General features: G+C 42.3%; 1 protein-coding gene across 2 annotated transcripts in view; it reads right to left on the bottom strand.

Moving 5' to 3' along the window:
- adss2 (adenylosuccinate synthase 2) overlaps positions 1–16772 on the bottom strand; it is a 31837-nt gene that overhangs the window by 3180 nt on the left and 11885 nt on the right. The window contains exons 3-11 of one of the 2 annotated variants that reach the window (XR_005208486.1): positions 14777–14845; positions 14637–14687; positions 14449–14515; positions 8035–8142; positions 6293–6374; positions 6072–6198; positions 4004–4158; positions 1814–1938; positions 1273–1365 (exon numbers count right to left, since the gene is read on the bottom strand). Coding sequence is in view for 1 of the 2 variants with exons in the window: in XM_037781857.1 (XP_037637785.1) it covers positions 1273–1370; positions 1814–1938; positions 4004–4158; positions 6072–6198; positions 6293–6374; positions 8035–8142; positions 14449–14515; positions 14637–14687; positions 14777–14845 (882 nt within the window). In the remaining variant the exon portion in view is untranslated. Of the gene's footprint in view, positions 1–1272; positions 1371–1813; positions 1939–4003; positions 4159–6071; positions 6199–6292; positions 6375–8034; positions 8143–14448; positions 14516–14636; positions 14688–14776; positions 14846–16772 lie in introns of both variants that reach the window. The other variant, XM_037781857.1, reaches the window with a different exon arrangement.

Here is a 16772-nt window from a genome sequence, read left to right as displayed (position 1 = left end):
TACAGACTAGAAGAAGAGGTTAGACGATATCCACTGAAGTCAGAGACGTAACAACTGAGAACATCAGTTTAGACCTGATGTCAAAAGTCAGACACGGTCAGATCCACTCGGAAAGTGGAAAACAATTTCATCTCAATACATCTTATTCCATTTGAGATACAATCTTTCCGCTGGAACTAAGAACCTTTTGAGGAACTCATTACGTTTCGACTGCAGGGACCAGGGTCTAATTAAGACCAGGGTCTAATTTAGACCAGGGTCTAAATTAAGTTCCGGGGACATGTTACCCCCAGAAAAGGCCCTGGTCGGGAGGTGGTACTTTCTGAAAGTACCAGAGCTTTCAGGGCGGGGTTTGCAAGGATCACCGTCGATCACAGCACTGCTGCTACAACTGAACCGCTTCATTCATAAAACAAGGAAGTACTCTAGTATCGATTTAGGACCATTTTAGGACAAGGGGAGAACATTTCTCTCTGTTTGATAACATTAAAAGTAAAGTTAGGCTCTGCTGTCGGCTTCCCGACACATTTAAAAAAAAGACGGAGAGAAAAAGAGACAGAGATCGCACGAGCTGAGTGGGCGAGCGGTAGAAGAGACCCGGTTACGTCCTAAAGCACGAATAAATAATCATCAAACACTCAACACAACAGATGATTTACTGTGGAGACGGACACTCTTAGTTTCATTTTCCTCTTCATTCATTACATCCAACGTGCATCAGTACACATATGCAGCAGTAAATGTCATCGCAGTGAGATAAAAGCTAACGTTTATTTAAAGTAAACAGGCGGACACACTGACCTGCAGGCTGCAGAGTGTGTTTACCACTGTGACCATCAGCAGCCCTCGTCACATGTCATGCCGCTACGTCAGCGGACTAATTTGCCTAATCTTCACAGGTCTTTTGACCGCGGTGGAAACGCAGACAACAGTGGGCTGAAGGAACCTTTTAGTTCCTTAAAAGTAGTTCTCGGGACTAAAAAGACCCCGGAAGTTTAGGTGGAAACTCGGCTCTGGTTATGTGAGGGGAAAAGGTTGTAAGGTTATAAGGTTGTCTTTTAATTCAATTCCAATATTTTGCCCTCAATTCCTTTGAGAAGGATAACACATGTTAGCGTGGCACGGCTGTCTACTACTATTCTACCTTATCCACCTGTATCCTGAGCAAAAATTGGAGAATTGGAAAAAACAACCTTTTAATTATTCTCTTAATATGTGCCGGAATTTATTTCAACATTTACACAAGAGGTGCTCATTCACACAGCAGCTCACCTGGGAAGTGAGGTATAGTAAGGTTGTCGACTTTGTACGATACACCCACTTTGATCTCTGAGAGCACGTCAAGGATGTCCAGTTTGGTGAGTGCTATACTGGGGGTGGGGCGGGGAACAAAGGGGACAGGAAGGTCATAAGACAGCAGCTGCTTACTGAATACATAGGTCACCCTGCTAACCAGCTTATAACCAATCCTAATCATTCTGAGAAGAAAGATTTGTTATTAATACAACAACAAAAAAACAAGTTTCCTGTGGAGATCAGCAGTTTGCTTTAAAATAAGTGAATAAGACGACAAAAAGAACTGTTACGTTTTGTGAAGCAAATAATCTAAACTGTTTTTTCTCCTTCTTTTTTTGCAAATTTAAATGCAAAAGCTGCAAACATCTAATAAAACTTTAAAACAAAATAGCAACATGTATTAAAAAAACTAAATTTCTCACCTTTAAGTCCTATGATTGTCTTCTAAATGCTGTCTACATAAACACTTCAGGGAAACACACGAATCAATAGAAACACACAAGCACACTGAACTCACGCAGTGAAGCCATTAATCATGTGTGCATATTTGATGAGCACCAGATCCAGCCAACCACATCGCCTCTTCCTGCCTGTGGTCACGCCCACCTCCTTCCCTCGAGTCTGAAGCAGCTCTCCGACCTCCTGGAGACAACAGGTGAGCGACAGACAGTCTATCAGTTTCAAGTGTTTTTGTAAATGATTGAAGAGCTTCATGTCATTCTACGGAACTTGAATGATGATCGAATGAACCGCTCAACATACACAAAAAATGTTCATCCATTAAAGCTTCAGTTTCAGTCGTGAGCAGGTGTCACAGACCGATTTATTGACCTTAACAAACACATTTTCCTTGAGCTGGTTATTGGTGAGGCTGCAGGGTGCTGCAGTGGTTATTACTGTTGCCTCACAGCGAGAAGGCTTGGGGTCCTTCTGTGTGGAGTTTGCATGTTCTCCCCATGTTAGCGGGGTTCACTCCGGGTGCTCAGGTTTCCTCCCACAGTCCAAAGACATGCAGGTTAGGTTCACTGTTGACTCTAAATGTCCCGTAGGTGTAAAAATGAGTGTGAATGGTTGTCTGTCTCTATGTGTCAGCCCTGTTATAGTCTGGTGACCTGTCAAGGGTGTACCCCGCCTTTGCCCAATGTCTGGGATCGGCTCCAGCCCCCACGACCCTGAATAGGATAAGCATTTACAGTTAATGGATGGATGGATGGTTATTGGTGGCAGTGAAGCAAAACCTCCTCTGGGTGGTGCTGTTTGAAAACAAAGCCAGTCTTCTGCTGTATACTGTACAGATCAAGTCATTACACCATGTTTTGACCACAAATACTGCATGAAGATGTTGACAGAATGACGTGTGGATGAAGAACACTTTACCACGAATGTTCTTCATTTATCAGTTATAATTAGTGTGACAACATATTGTGCAGGTTTAAACAAAGCAAAAGTGAGCATGGCTCACATCCCCCCACTCACTGCATGACCCCTACTAGAGCATGGCCAAAGGTTTTGCCTTTTTGGAAAAATTTGGACTGGACTTCTAACCCCCAAAAGGCACAACTAGACCACACTGTCAACCTTCATACCAAATTTGAAGTTCTTAAGTTAAATAGTTTCCGAGTACTGCTCCAGAAATGAAAGTGTGACACGCAAACGGACAGTAGGACGGACACGCCGACTATGTTGTCGCGGGGGTATATAGCGCTGACCTGAGTTGTAAGTTGTACACCTTAAAACTTAGTTGTAAGCCCACTGTGTGCATACTATCCATCTTTGTAGCAAAAAGTCCTGTTCGCATATTGATGGGGGTATGAGTTAATGTGTGTGCATACTTGCCAACCCTCACGATTTTCCTGGGAGGGTTGGCCGTTTTTCATCACCCTCTCTCGGTTTCCTCCCGGGGTCACAATTCTTCCATATTTCTCCCGATTTATAACACATTTTCGTTATCTCAACCTGTTTCTGGCACTGTACAGCGCGTAAAGCTCTACTGTTTCCACCCGGATGACAATAAACACTAATTGTCGTTTCCCGGTGTAAGGGATGCTCGAGACAACGCGCGACGCCCAAAGTTGGGCTTTGCTCGACGCAGCAAAAAGCCATCGTGGCGCGGCGCGCGCCATTACAAATAACGGGTTTCGGAGCGTAGTTTTATCGCGCTTTGTCTGAAAGGGTCTTCAGTGGGTGAGAGATGGAGAGAGAAATGGAGAGTACTAAGAGAAAGAAATACTCAAGCAGTGGCAAAAAATGAATGAACAAGGCAAAAGTGAGCATGGCTCACATCCCCCCCGCTCACTGTTTGACCCCTACTAAAGTAGGGGAGGACGGAGCACTATATACCCCTGACTACATTGTCGCGGGGGTATAATGAATAAAAACTGATATTAGTTCATGCCAGAGATTTACACAAGTTCACGCCAGAGGGGCAAATTATTCAGTTTTCTTTCCTGAGAATTAATCAAAGTACATTAAAAGTAGCCCCATTTAACAAAAAAATGCAGTTGCAGTGTACTTATTATTTTCTTATTTTCATTCTTTAAAAGTCACCGGAATGCAGGAAACAAAGTCTCTGAAATTTTTCTGGGGGAGGACCACCAGACCCCCCCCTTTGGTTTTGACATCCTCCATATTTTTGAGGTCTTAAGGTTAGCAAGTATGTGTGTGTGTGTGTGTGTGTGTGTGTGTGTGTGTGCGTGTGTCCACCTACGTTGCTCTGCTCTGAAGGGAAAGCTCCGATGCCCACTCTGGTGGTGTACGCCTTGACGACCCCGTACACCTCCCCGACGTTCTGAGGCGGCATGCCGAGACCCGTGCACACCCCGCCCACCGTGCAGTTGGACGATGTCACAAACGGGTACGTCCCTGCAATGACAGCGGGAGTGAAGACTGATCATACCGTTCATTTATACTGCACAGGAGGTACGGCTTGAACAAACGTGCAACTGGAAAACAAAAAAATTAGGGAAGATTTGTGTAGAGTAAGGGGTTTTCAAAATCAGACACTGTGGGCCCCACTCAGACAGAGTGGAGATAACTGTGCCCCCCACCAACAACCCCATCACCCCCATGTCCCCCCGTCTCCCCATGTCGATGGGACGATCACAGCATTAGTGCCAAAAAAAGAATTGTGTACTGCAACACGAAAAAAGTTAATATGAACGTATTTTTTCACCTCTATTATTTTCCTTCGTCTTACTTTTATTTGGTAGATAATCATGCTCTAAGTTTTGGAACTACAGTTCCCATAATGCTTTTGGGGTCTTAAATGAGGAGTTCCTTATTTATACTAATAATTAGAGTTGTTCCGATACCGATACCAGTATCTGAAATGCGTCCGATACTGCCCAAAATTTGGGATCGGGTATCGGCGAGTACGGCAGGCTATGCACCGATGTTTAAAGGAAATCAATTCTTCTTCGCCGCTTCAAAACAGTAGCCTTCACTGTTCTGTTGTCGCCCTGGATGTATCATGGCTGCCCCTGGCTATTACTGTTTTAGAGCAGCAAAGAAGAACTGATTGCAGGTAGTTTGCCAAAGCAGTTAAATAATAATAATAATAATAATAATAACAACTTTTATTATTATTATTATTATTATTAATACTATTCTTTTTTATTACGCTTGTATTGGATTGGCACTCGGTATCAGCCGATACCACAAGTTCAGGTATCGGAATTGGAAAGGGAAAAATGGTATCAGAACATCTCTATAACACATCCATACATGGTCAATAGTAAACACCTGTTTATTATTATTATTATTATTATTATCATTATTAATAATAATGATAATAATAATAACAACAACAACTATATATTTTTTTCTATCACACTGGTATCGGTGTCGGTACTCGGTATCGGTAGGGAAAAAGTGGTATCGGAACATCTCTAGTGGATTTAATGATTTCTCTGTGATTCTGACTGACTGACCAGACTGCCGACACAGGATGCCTTCGTGCTCATGCACAGTCAGGTGGCATTAAGTGGTTTAACTGTGAGCGTGCACGTCAAGCCTGGATGCCAGAGCACGTCAATAGCAGATAGCAAACTTACCGTCATCCCTAGTCTGAGCTCCGAGCAGGCTTTTGTAAAGAGCATCACAAAGCTTAAGTGTTTCAGGGCAACATCACCGGCTCACTGTAGATGCACTGAACAACGCTTGGAAATTGATAATTACATTTGTTTTACAGTGGAAATGTTAGTACAAAGACGTTGGCTTATTTTCAAAAGAATAATTGGAAAATATACGGAAGTTAAAAGGGGAACACCACCTAAATTAAGAATTACAATATGTTATTTCCATGACCTAGGAAAGTTCAATCAATATGTGTGAACATGAGCTCCTCTCTCTCAAAGTCAGAAACCAGAGAGGTAAGTCTCACACTTGACGTGATGTCATAAAGTCTGGAGCTGCTCCGTAGACAATGGATGGAGATCAACAGAATTTTCTTTTCTTATGCCCAAATGAGCTTTATTATTATAAAATGTTCCCATATACTCAGAACATTCCCCTGGGTGCTCTCATCTAGAACATCTCTCCCTATTCATCGTCTATGGAGCAGTTCCATACTGTATACCCTATGACACCACAAATTTGAGTTTTAGCACTCTAGTTTTTTGGATTTGGGAGAGAGTTGTTCATGTTTACTCATGTTTTTTGGACTGTCTCAGACCATAGGAACAACATGTATAAATTTTGAAAAAGGGCGTAGTTCCCCTTTAAGAGGTAAGGCGTGCTTAATTGTGGTACACATGCACACACAGCGATGTACTGACCAAAGTCGATGTCCAGCAGCGCTGCGTTGGCTCCTTCCACCAGGATCTTCTTCGGAGGACCGTGAAGAGCCTCGTACATGTAGTGCACCCCGTCTCTCACCATGGGCTTGATCCGCTCCACGTAGTCCTAAAAAAAAAAATCACACGTAACATGTTACTGCAAAGAGGACACATTAAAGTTTCCAGAAATATTTATTTTTCTTCTTTTTAATTGTTATTACCTTTAATCTGTCGAGCTCTCCCTCTATGTCAATCTCCAGAGTGGGGTACATGGACTTGTACTGCCGGGCCAAACCTTTATACCTGTGACGGGCACCATTGATTGGTTTGATTAATTTCCAACTCAGCTGGTATGATACCGTAATGTAATAAAATTAGAAACACAAGAGGCTCACAAACAGCATATCTTGCCATTTGTACTGTGCATTAGAGATTCATTGCCCCTCATCGACCATTAGTCCCAGGAACTAATCCAGGGTTTCTCAAACCTTTTGGAGCCAGGGACTCCTTACAAGGACACCCTCAGAATCGTAACACCACTTAAGCGTAAGCTTACTACCATTTGTGCTTTTAGATGCATAAAGGAACTATATTTGTATTCTAATACTTTTTAACCTAAATATTTCAGACCTGTTTGATAGTGATAAACAGAAACACATTTCAGTTTGAATCATGTTAATACTACTTTGTTTTACCCTGATATTCCGGGTGCGTTGTAATCAGATGTCGCTTTAGCTCGGCTGGCTTCATGGCTTTGTTCGCTAGCAGCTGAAGACACATGGCGCATTTTGGTCTCCCGTCGCTGTTCTCAATAAAATCCAACTCGATATACGTCGTCGTATTTTCTCAATCTAGATAGTTTGGGCTAAGCGTCACTTGATGATGTGGACTGACTCAAATATTTCTCCAAGCTCGCCAGCTAGCTAGCTGGCTAATAAGCTAAGCTAAGCAGCAGCAGGACAGTCCGTTGCACCCTGAGACATGTGATTGATTCATGATAGATTGACGTGACGTGTCAGAATCATATCAGAGGTTCTATTGGTCCAAAGCTAACGTGGGTGGTAGTAATGGACACAGTATGCTTCTTTTATTGCTGCAAATGGTCTCCATCTGTAGAGATGTACTTTATAATAATACAGTACAATTTTATAATTTATAGCGAATTATTTCGCAAACCCCCTGACAGAGTTGCCACGAACCCCTGGGGGTCCCCGGACCCCACTTTCAAAATCTCTGAAATAAGGAACCTCAAGAACTAAACTCTTCTGAGCATTTTTGTGTGTCTAAAGAACTGTGAAGGTCAGGCAAACAAGACTAATAATGGAAACATTTGAATGCAATACAACAAGTAGTAGTGATTGGTTTGAAAATTTGAACCTGGCTCAAGTTTTGCTGGATCGCAGAGCGACATCATACGGCCAATCAAATGCATGCAATTGCATATTCCCGGTGGATTACTTTGTAACGTGAACGCAGTGTTCCTGCTGTTTATCTTGCGATCGTCATAACAACAGATAAACTGCTGGCGTGACGACTTTCCAGAGTATTATAAACCAGCGAGCAGTGTTCTGGCTTCTGATAAGCCTTCAAACTCTTGGATCTGTTACTCAAACTAGACTTCCTGGATCGGTTTCTATGCTTCACCAACGCAACCCCCTTGTATTGTTTTAACACAGGGCAGTTTTCGGTCTGAACGCCTGCTTAGACCTGGGTTCTTCCAATCAAAATGCAGGTAGAGTTCATAAAAAAGGTTCCTGGAAACGTGCCTGTGATACAAACAGGCAATAAAAACTGAAGCTAGGTACGTGTGGGTGAAATGCAGGTAAAGTTTCTCAAGTTTGAAGGAAAACTTTCAAGGAGAGAAAATGGTCATTGGAGAGCGTTGTCGTTGACACACTGCACTTAGATACAGATTTCATCAAAACCCCATACAGAGATATACTCCTGTACTATTAGCACAGACCTTTCAGAGAACTGAGTGAAGTCAGCCAACAGGTCACATATCCTGAGACCGCTACGTGCTGCTTTGGCCGAGTACACTGGGCCGATCCCCTTCTTTGTTGTCCCGAGGCTGGGCAGGGCCAAGAGAGGAGGGAGAGGGGGGGGAGAATAGAAGTAGCATTAGCATGTGATCTCATTCTACAACATTTACCTTTTTCATCATGTGTTATTCATCTAATCTATCAATGTGAAACTCCTAACACCTCTGGACCCAGTGAGTTGTAGAAAAAATCCCATGTCCAAAAGGTCATGTGACTCACTTGACATGATAATTTAAGATAAAACATGCAGACTCTATAGTGGTCATTAGACCTGCCACGTCTGGATCAAGACATTTTCTCACATGGTTGCAAGTTACAGTTAATCATAGATATTTATTGGGTGGAACTAGATACTTAACCCCAAATTGTTCCCGAAGGCTGTGCCATCGGTGTGTGAATGAGTATTTAGATCAGATCCTGATGGGCAGGTTGGCACCTTGCATGGCAGCCTCTGCCATCAGTGTGAATGGATGAATGCTGGCATGTAGTGTGAAGCGCTTTGAGTGGTCAGAAGACTATAAAAAAAGAATTATATAAATGCAAGTCCATTTACCATTTACCAGATGTGTAAATCAGACAGCTGTTGAACCTCATTTGAATAGTCTAATGCTGATACTCGGTTATCTATCAAGTGGCAAAAAGAAGATGTTCATCACCGTCATTGGGTGTTTTCTTCATCTCTACAGACTCGAGCATCAGAGAGGAACTACTAAAATAACATACTAAACTAGTTAACCATTTATATACTGTATGACCCACTCAACAAACACTTCTTGTAACTCAGCCTACTAAAAGGAAGGCTAAATTTGCTTACCCTACATGCAAACTAAAGAATGGAAACACCTTCTTTGGTTATTGAGCTTTACCATCGGGACCAGCCGATGTAAAACATGCAGTATCCAATCACCATGTGTTGTGCTCAGCACATGAGTGAAAAGTCTACACATGTGTTGGCAGTGATGGAAAAAGTATTCCGATCCTTTACTTAGGTAACGTAGTAACACTACAATGTAAAAATACACCATAGTAACACTACAATGTAAAAATACACCATTAGACGTTCATTTCCTTAAAGTAATGCATAAGTAGCATTATACTGTTGTAGCTGGTCCAGCTGTAGCTAGCTTTAACTACTTTATATTAGGGCTAAGTTAACGTGACAATAACGCATTAACGCAAATTCTTTTTAACGTCACTAATTTCTTTAGCGCATTAAAACAATCGATCTTTCAAAGGTTGTAGCGGGCTCAGTTTTAAAGCTAGTGAAGATACTAGAAACTAGAAAAACCTAAGGAATCCATTGGTACCAACCATGTTATACTGGCTTATCACGAAAGAGTCTAAATAACGCTCCAAAGTTATGCTAAATTTGGTGAGAAAAAACAGTCATGCCCATTTTCACATTTTCAAAGGGGTCCCTTGACCTCTGACTTCCAGATATGTGAATGTAAATGGGTTATATGGGTACCCACGAGTCTCCCCTTTACAGAGATGCCCACTTTATGATAATCACATGCAGTTTGGGGGCAAGTCATAGTCAAGTCAGCACACTGACACACTGACAGCTGTTGTTGCCTGTTGGGCTGCAGTTTGCCATGTTATGATTTGAGCATATTTTTATGCTAAATGCAGTACCTGTGAGGGTTTCTGGACAATATCTGTCATTGTTTAGTGTTGTTAATTGATTTCCAATAATAAATATATACATACATTTGCATAAAGCAGCATATTTGCCCACTCCCATGTTAATAAGAGTATTAAATACTTGACAAATGGACAGATAAATAATCAACATCAACATCATACATCAACATGGGAGTGGGCAAATATGCTGCTTTATGTAAATGTATGTATATATTTCTTATTGTTTTGGGTTGTTAATTGATTTCCAATGACAGATATTGTCCAGAAACCCTCACAGGTACTGCATTTAGCATAAAAATATGCTCAAATCATAACATGTCAAACTGCAGCCCAACAGGCAACAACAGCTGTCAGTGTGTCAGTGTGCTGACTTGACTATGACTTGCCCCAAACTGCATGTGATTATCATAAAGTGGACATGTCTGTAAAGGGGAGACTCGTGGGTACCCATAGAACCCATTTTCATTCACATATCTTGAGGTCAGTGGGTCAAGGGACCCCTTTGAAAATGGCCATGCCAGTTTTTCCTCAACAAAATGTAGCGCAGGTTTGGAGTGTTATTTAACCTCCTTCGCAACAAGCTACAGTAGTATGACATGGTTGGTACCAATGGATTCTTTGGGTTTTATAGTGTGATATGATATGTTAAAGAAATTAGTGGTGTTGGAATGAATTAGCGTTAGCGCGTCATTATCGCCTTAACTTTGACAGCACTAAATGAAATGTATTCAGTGTATCTTTAAAAAAAAAAAGACATGTTTTCGCAGCATATGTGACATTGATTTTAGGGCACAGCTTAAATCAATTGTGTCTTTTGCATTAAAATGAACATGTTCTACATTAGGAGGATGAGACTGACGCTACTGTGTCCTGTTAACGCATTTGTAACTAAGGAAATTCAACACCTGCTTTTGTTTAGATGCTACTATAGATACTAACGTGAGTTGAGTTCCAATTGTTCTTCAACGGTGACAAAATATTTTCTCAGTTGGAGTTTGTTGTATGTTTTTAGCATCTACAGGACTCCGTACATCTCCGCTTTGTGTTTCTAGTTTTGAGAAATCAGAGTTCAGGATGAATTCTTACTAAATAAACTCTTGTGATCAGACTGCCTTCCAGCAGCAGTGTTCGCAGAATGCCGGGCGTTGCTGGAAATCCACCAGCCTGTCACAGCCATCTGCTGAAAGCGGATAATGGGCCGTGCCATTAAGGCACCCTGGTGAACATGCGTTCACTCTCACACAGACACACAGTAGCTGGCTGGGTGTTTGGGGCTTTGGTGGCTGAGCTGGTAAAGACAACCCGGCTTTGAACAGGAGTACACTGGATCACAGACTCAGCTCAGCATTCCTCACATACGTCAGTGTGGTTCACTGCCCGGGCTGATTTATTATTAGAATACAATCGCTTTCAAATGGTGTGGAATAAAACACCTGGAACTACTACATGAAATACTTTGTAAAGAGTCTAGAGGTAGGCCCCTTAACAGCAAGCTGCTGGTTTATTCAGTCTCTTAGTGATGAAGCACTGCTACTCTCTCTGTCACGCTGTTCATAACCTCCACCTTCTGCAGGGCTGCTACACCCTCTGTCTGTCCGACCTCTGACCTCTCAGAGGACGGACAACCTCAAGGCAGAGCAGTGTTGAGATTGTATGCTGCATGTGTGTCACTGTGGAAAGAAATTTCTGTACATATGGAATGTGAACATAAATTAATGTACAAATTAATAAAGAAGGAAAATTAGATTTCTGTTCCATCTTCACTTAAAATATACATATTCCAAATATGTTAACATTTCCCTCCAGGGATCAATATCCAAGTGCTTGCTTCTACTTTGGCTGTTATCTTTTTGTTATATCATTAAAATGAATGTAACAGAATAGTGATATATAGTATATATGGTGCTCAATTAAGATAGATCAATGGCTGTAGACCGGCCACCAGATGACTTTTGTGTTAAAAATTGAATGATAAAGAGTGGTGTTTAGTGCAAGTGGTACATAATTAAACTCATATAAACACCTGTCATCTTTCCACACTTAAAAATTCTGTCATTTGATACTACTGGCGTATTTTTATAACCAGTTTTAAACATGCAATAAGCTGTGAACACATTAGTCAACCTTTTAAGTTTATATGGCAAATTTGGTTACACATCCAGCAGTTATGGAGCTACATTTGTCTAATATTCCTTCTCTTTTAGCTCTGTTTTTGGTCTCCACCAACTCCTGAGGGAAAAATCTGGATCTTTATCTGCTAAATGCTCCACTATGTTCTGCAGCTAGTGTCAAGCAGTGTCTATCTGCTGTTTGCTGCTGAGCAGGTAGTGAACAGTGGCTTCTTAGGGCGTATTCACACCTGCATTGTTTAGTTGGGTTGAATGGAATCCTGGAGCATTTACTCTCTCGGTGCGGTTCGTTTGGGCAGGTGTGAACACAGCAATCGCACTCGGGTGCAGCACCAAAACAAGCAAACCGAGACCTCCTTGAAGGGGTGGCCTCGGTTCGCTTCCAAACGAACGACGTTACGGTTCGGTACGCTTCATTCGTGGTGAGAACATGATACGACCTCGATCCGGCCCAACTGGGGCGCTGCGCTGTGCAACAGCAACAACAGCTCAAAAGAGCCTACGCTTGCTGTCGCTATTCACATCAGTACTAAACAGGTGTAACGTCAGGCTGTGTTGAAGACCACGGGCATACCTGATGGATCTTTGGAAATATTTTCGGTCGATGAGCTGACACGCTCAGTTTAGGAGGGTTAATGCACGCCTCCTCCTGAACTGTCTTAATATGCATCTTTGGCGACTTTAGAGCATCAATACATTGTTTTCCAGTCGCTTCATTTTCAAACTATATCGATTGTCTTGAGTGAAAAATTGCTACGAGGTAAAAAAAAGAAAACATGGGCCAAGATCAAGCCGCGTAGTTGTCCCTCCATTGTTGCGTCCTAGAAGTCTGCTCTCCTTTGTTTACTTCTGGGAGTTTTACCGCATGGATATTCTGACCAATTAGAGAGCAGTTTCTTTGTAAACGCTGCCGTGTGAACACAAACCAAACTCGAGGCAATATGCAACATTGATCCCTGATTCAGACCAGAGCAAACGAACTACAGGTGTGAAAACGCCCTTAGAGCTTTAGAGCTGAAAACAGCTGTCTGCTTTGAGAGCATTGAGAGTGAACCAAAACAGTGAAGTTGTGGGTCGGACAGCTAAATGAGCTGAAACTCACTATAAAGCTCTGTTAAGGCGAATGGAGCAGTAGATTCATTATTCTCTGTAGGCCTATTACCCTTTCACAATGGCCCTGGCATTAACATGCATCCTCAGTGATCGGATCACAAGTGGACAGCTTTAAGTACAGGTGTGAGCGTACTCGAGACGCATTGAGGACGCATTGAGATCGGATCTTTCAGTCCAGATTCAGAGGTGGTCTGGGCCACAAATGGTCACATTCTTTTAGCAGTGTGTACGTGAATGTGTCCTGGGCCCCACTGAAAGACCGCCTACTCTACTGACGTCCTGCTTGGATCCGCGGGATCTCACTGCGCTCCTCATGTGAATAGACAGGCAGACGCCAGCGCTTGTCCGTCAGTGTTTTTGTCCCGGTGCTCTGCACGGAGCAGACACCCGCCCACCGCTCGCTCTCATCCCCGGCTTTGAAGCAGTGTCAGCGGGCATGGAGGTCCCCGGGGACCGTCGGTAGACAACTTTATATTTTTATGTTAATACAATGTACTCACTGTCTTCACGAATATGCAGGATATTATTACTGACATTCATGTAATATTACGTCACAACGGCTGCTGTATTAGCCGTGAGTTTACTGCGTGTTTATTTGCATAAAGAGCGGAGAAGTGAGATCGGATCACAAGTGGTCACTGGAGACGCATGTGGAGACGCATTCTAATGCCAGGTGTGAACAGACATACTTAAAGCTGTCCACTTGTGATCGGATCACTCAGGACGCATTTTAATACCAGGTCTGAACAGGGCCTTTGTCATTTTGATACATTGTTATCATAAAATATTGATTATAACTGCTTTTTTGTTAGATTATAAGGTTGGTAATTAAGGACCACAGTCTTGTTTAAGTTAAGAGTGCAAACCAGGCTACAGACTACGGCTGACGCTACCTACTGAACTTCGAAAAGTGAAAGTTTACAGAATATATATTATACTACTTCCAATAATAATGACATTTAACAACATAATCAGGATTATTGTATATTTATTGTGCAGCCATAGTGTATAATATGTGGAACAGTGTTGTTGTAGCAAGGCTCTGTGACAACAATAACCATTAAATCTCCAAAATCAGCCAGACAGAAGGACATGGACCTCACATGGATGACTCACTGCAGACATTAAACGTTTTAAAAATCCAAACAATCACGCTGAGGTACGCAAGAAGTGATTTTTTTTTAATCCATGACCAGATTTAATCTTTGAAGCTCCGTCTACAAACACAGACTGAATATTTGATCTCGGCTGTGACTCATAAGAGTCGAGATAAAAGAGCCAACTTCTTTCTCAGAAAGATGTGACATCTAATCGGATCTTTCCCTCCATGTTTGTGAATATGGTGTGTGTGTGTGTGTGTGTGTGTGTGTGTGTGTGTGTGTGTGTGTGTGTGTGTGTGTGTGTGTGTGTGTGTGTGTGTAGCCATTCTTAAAGCAACAGGTGTCTTACTTCTTGCCTGCTTGCTCTTGTCTCTGTTGTTCCTGAACACCATCGACCGCTTGGTGGAAGTCAAACACTGCATACGAGGAAGAGAGGGGACACACACGCTCACACACCTCAGAGAAAGTAGGGCTCACACATTCACACACACACACATTTTTGCATGCACGCAAACATTCACACATAGAAGGACTTACCAATATGTGCTCTGTCTGAGATGACCAATCTCTTCTCCCAGTCTTTTAGACCTACAAACACACACACACACACATGCACTTTGAGTCTCCACACATTAAAGCACAGTCTGTTCCTGTACGTGTTCTGTAAAACAACTCACCTTTTCCTTTGCGTTGGTTCTTTTCTGCCTCTTCAAACAGGCCCGGCAGGTGGATCACGACACCGTTGCCTGAGGCGGAAAAAATAGACGGTGAATGACTGACTGAAACTGAACCATACAGAGTTTGATTGATGTGTGCAAAAGACACACCTGCTTCCAAAATGTAATGGAGTAGAAGAATAAAGTAGCATGATAGGAAAATACTCAAGTGAAGTAACACAAAATTGTACTTAAGTAGAGTAATTGGGTAAATGTACTTAGTCAGATTCCACCACTGCATCTCGCAGTGTTACGTGCAATAAATGATTGTTGTTGTCATACCTTTAATCATCTACCTGCAGTCTAATTATAAGTCACATCTAAACTAGAGTTAATGTCTGTCATTGTGAACGCAGCCCCAGGTGTGTACCGACAGCCTAACTGTGATGTTCAGGGATGTATTTCTGTTCACAGGAGTATTCAAACAGACGGTTCTAATTATTCTTTAATTGGGTTGCATTAACTGAAGGAGGTAAGGTAATTACTTTGGACAAATTAAATGTAGGAAATGTGGAAAATGGCTAAAAAACAAACAACAAACCCTCTTTCAGTGACACTACAGGAATAAATGTGGGAGATAAAACCCATTTACTCAGGAACAGTAAAGACCTGAACATAGATTTGCTCCCAGTGCTAGAGGCCATGAATGTACTTTTACACTGGCAGTGGAGAACAATGGTGTAATAAACAGCAACATGTTTCCACTCTGGGACAAAGAATACGATTATATGTTATCAATGTTTGTCTGTTCTTGTGTGTAACTGTGTGAAAAATATGTTTAACTGTAAGAACTACCATGTAATACCAGTAATGCTAAATGCTTACATCAGTTGCTGCAAGAGACATTTAGATTTGTTTGGAAAAATGGAAAGCAGATGTCAAAAATAACTGTCTAGAACTCGAGCTTTAACGGTAGTAAAAGCTTTATATTAGGTTAACTTTTGATTATTTTGTAGTGCTCTATATTAATAAAACACTGGTCTGATTTGGGCCAAGTTATCAGTGGCTTTATAAAAGCTGAATACAGTTTACTGACTCCTGAGTGGATATTCTCAATTAGGCCTTAAGGCCCAGACACACCAACTCGATATCAAAGTACTAGCGTTGACGAAGGCCTCACGTCGCCTGTGTTTTGTCACCGCAAAGACTACAGCCGACGGTCAGTTAGGACGAACGTTCTGCGCCTGCGTGAGAGGAAATAACTCTCCACACCAGCAGGTGGCGGTAGTCTTCATCATTCAAAAAGGGAAACCGGAAGACCTTGGCCGTCGGATATACAAGCTGTTGTTATGATACGTATATGAAACAAAGTGGCGTTTGCCGTCCATTTTCACGCCACTCTCACTCACCACGCTGTGAAAATATCTGTATATTGGAATGATCAAATGAGAAGAAGATGAAAAATGAGAAGAGTCTTCTGTGTGCGCCCTTTTCACTTTACTCGTTGGCTTGTTTTCCTCACTTCCGTTTCTCTTCTCCTGCACTGATTTGTTTAAGCTGAACAGCCAATCAGAGTGATTTCTCTCACCGGCGGGCGCCACCGCCGATGCTGAATCGGCCGAAAAAACTCTGACACGGGCAGACTAGAGCCGACGGTGCGGGACACACCACAAAAACTAGGCAGACAGACGCTCACCGACGGTCCCAAACTGTCCGACGGCCGACCGTCGGCTTGGTGTGTCAGGGCCCTTAATCCAAATGGAGCATTTTCCGATTAAGACATATGGGACATGCCGATATTCTTCTGGTTTTAGGAGTATTCTTTGGACGTGTATACAGCGCATTCGGAATATGCGTTTCAATTCGGGTTTTCAGGGCAGTTTGCAACACATGGCCTCTTGTCTGTTAGCGTCCAGCTCTGTGCGTTGAACACAAACCAACTAGTCAACAGTTTACGGAGATGCATGCCCAAAAGAAAAGCCCACATTTCTGGTTGGAAGGAAGAACACACCTATTG

Source organism: Sebastes umbrosus, chromosome 10 (assembly GCF_015220745.1).
Source record: "Sebastes umbrosus isolate fSebUmb1 chromosome 10, fSebUmb1.pri, whole genome shotgun sequence".
In the NCBI taxonomy this organism is placed as follows: Eukaryota; Metazoa; Chordata; class Actinopteri; order Perciformes; family Sebastidae; genus Sebastes; species Sebastes umbrosus.
The sequence above is the reverse complement of the archived record's forward strand: the minus strand, read 5'-3'. Positions and strand labels throughout refer to the sequence as shown.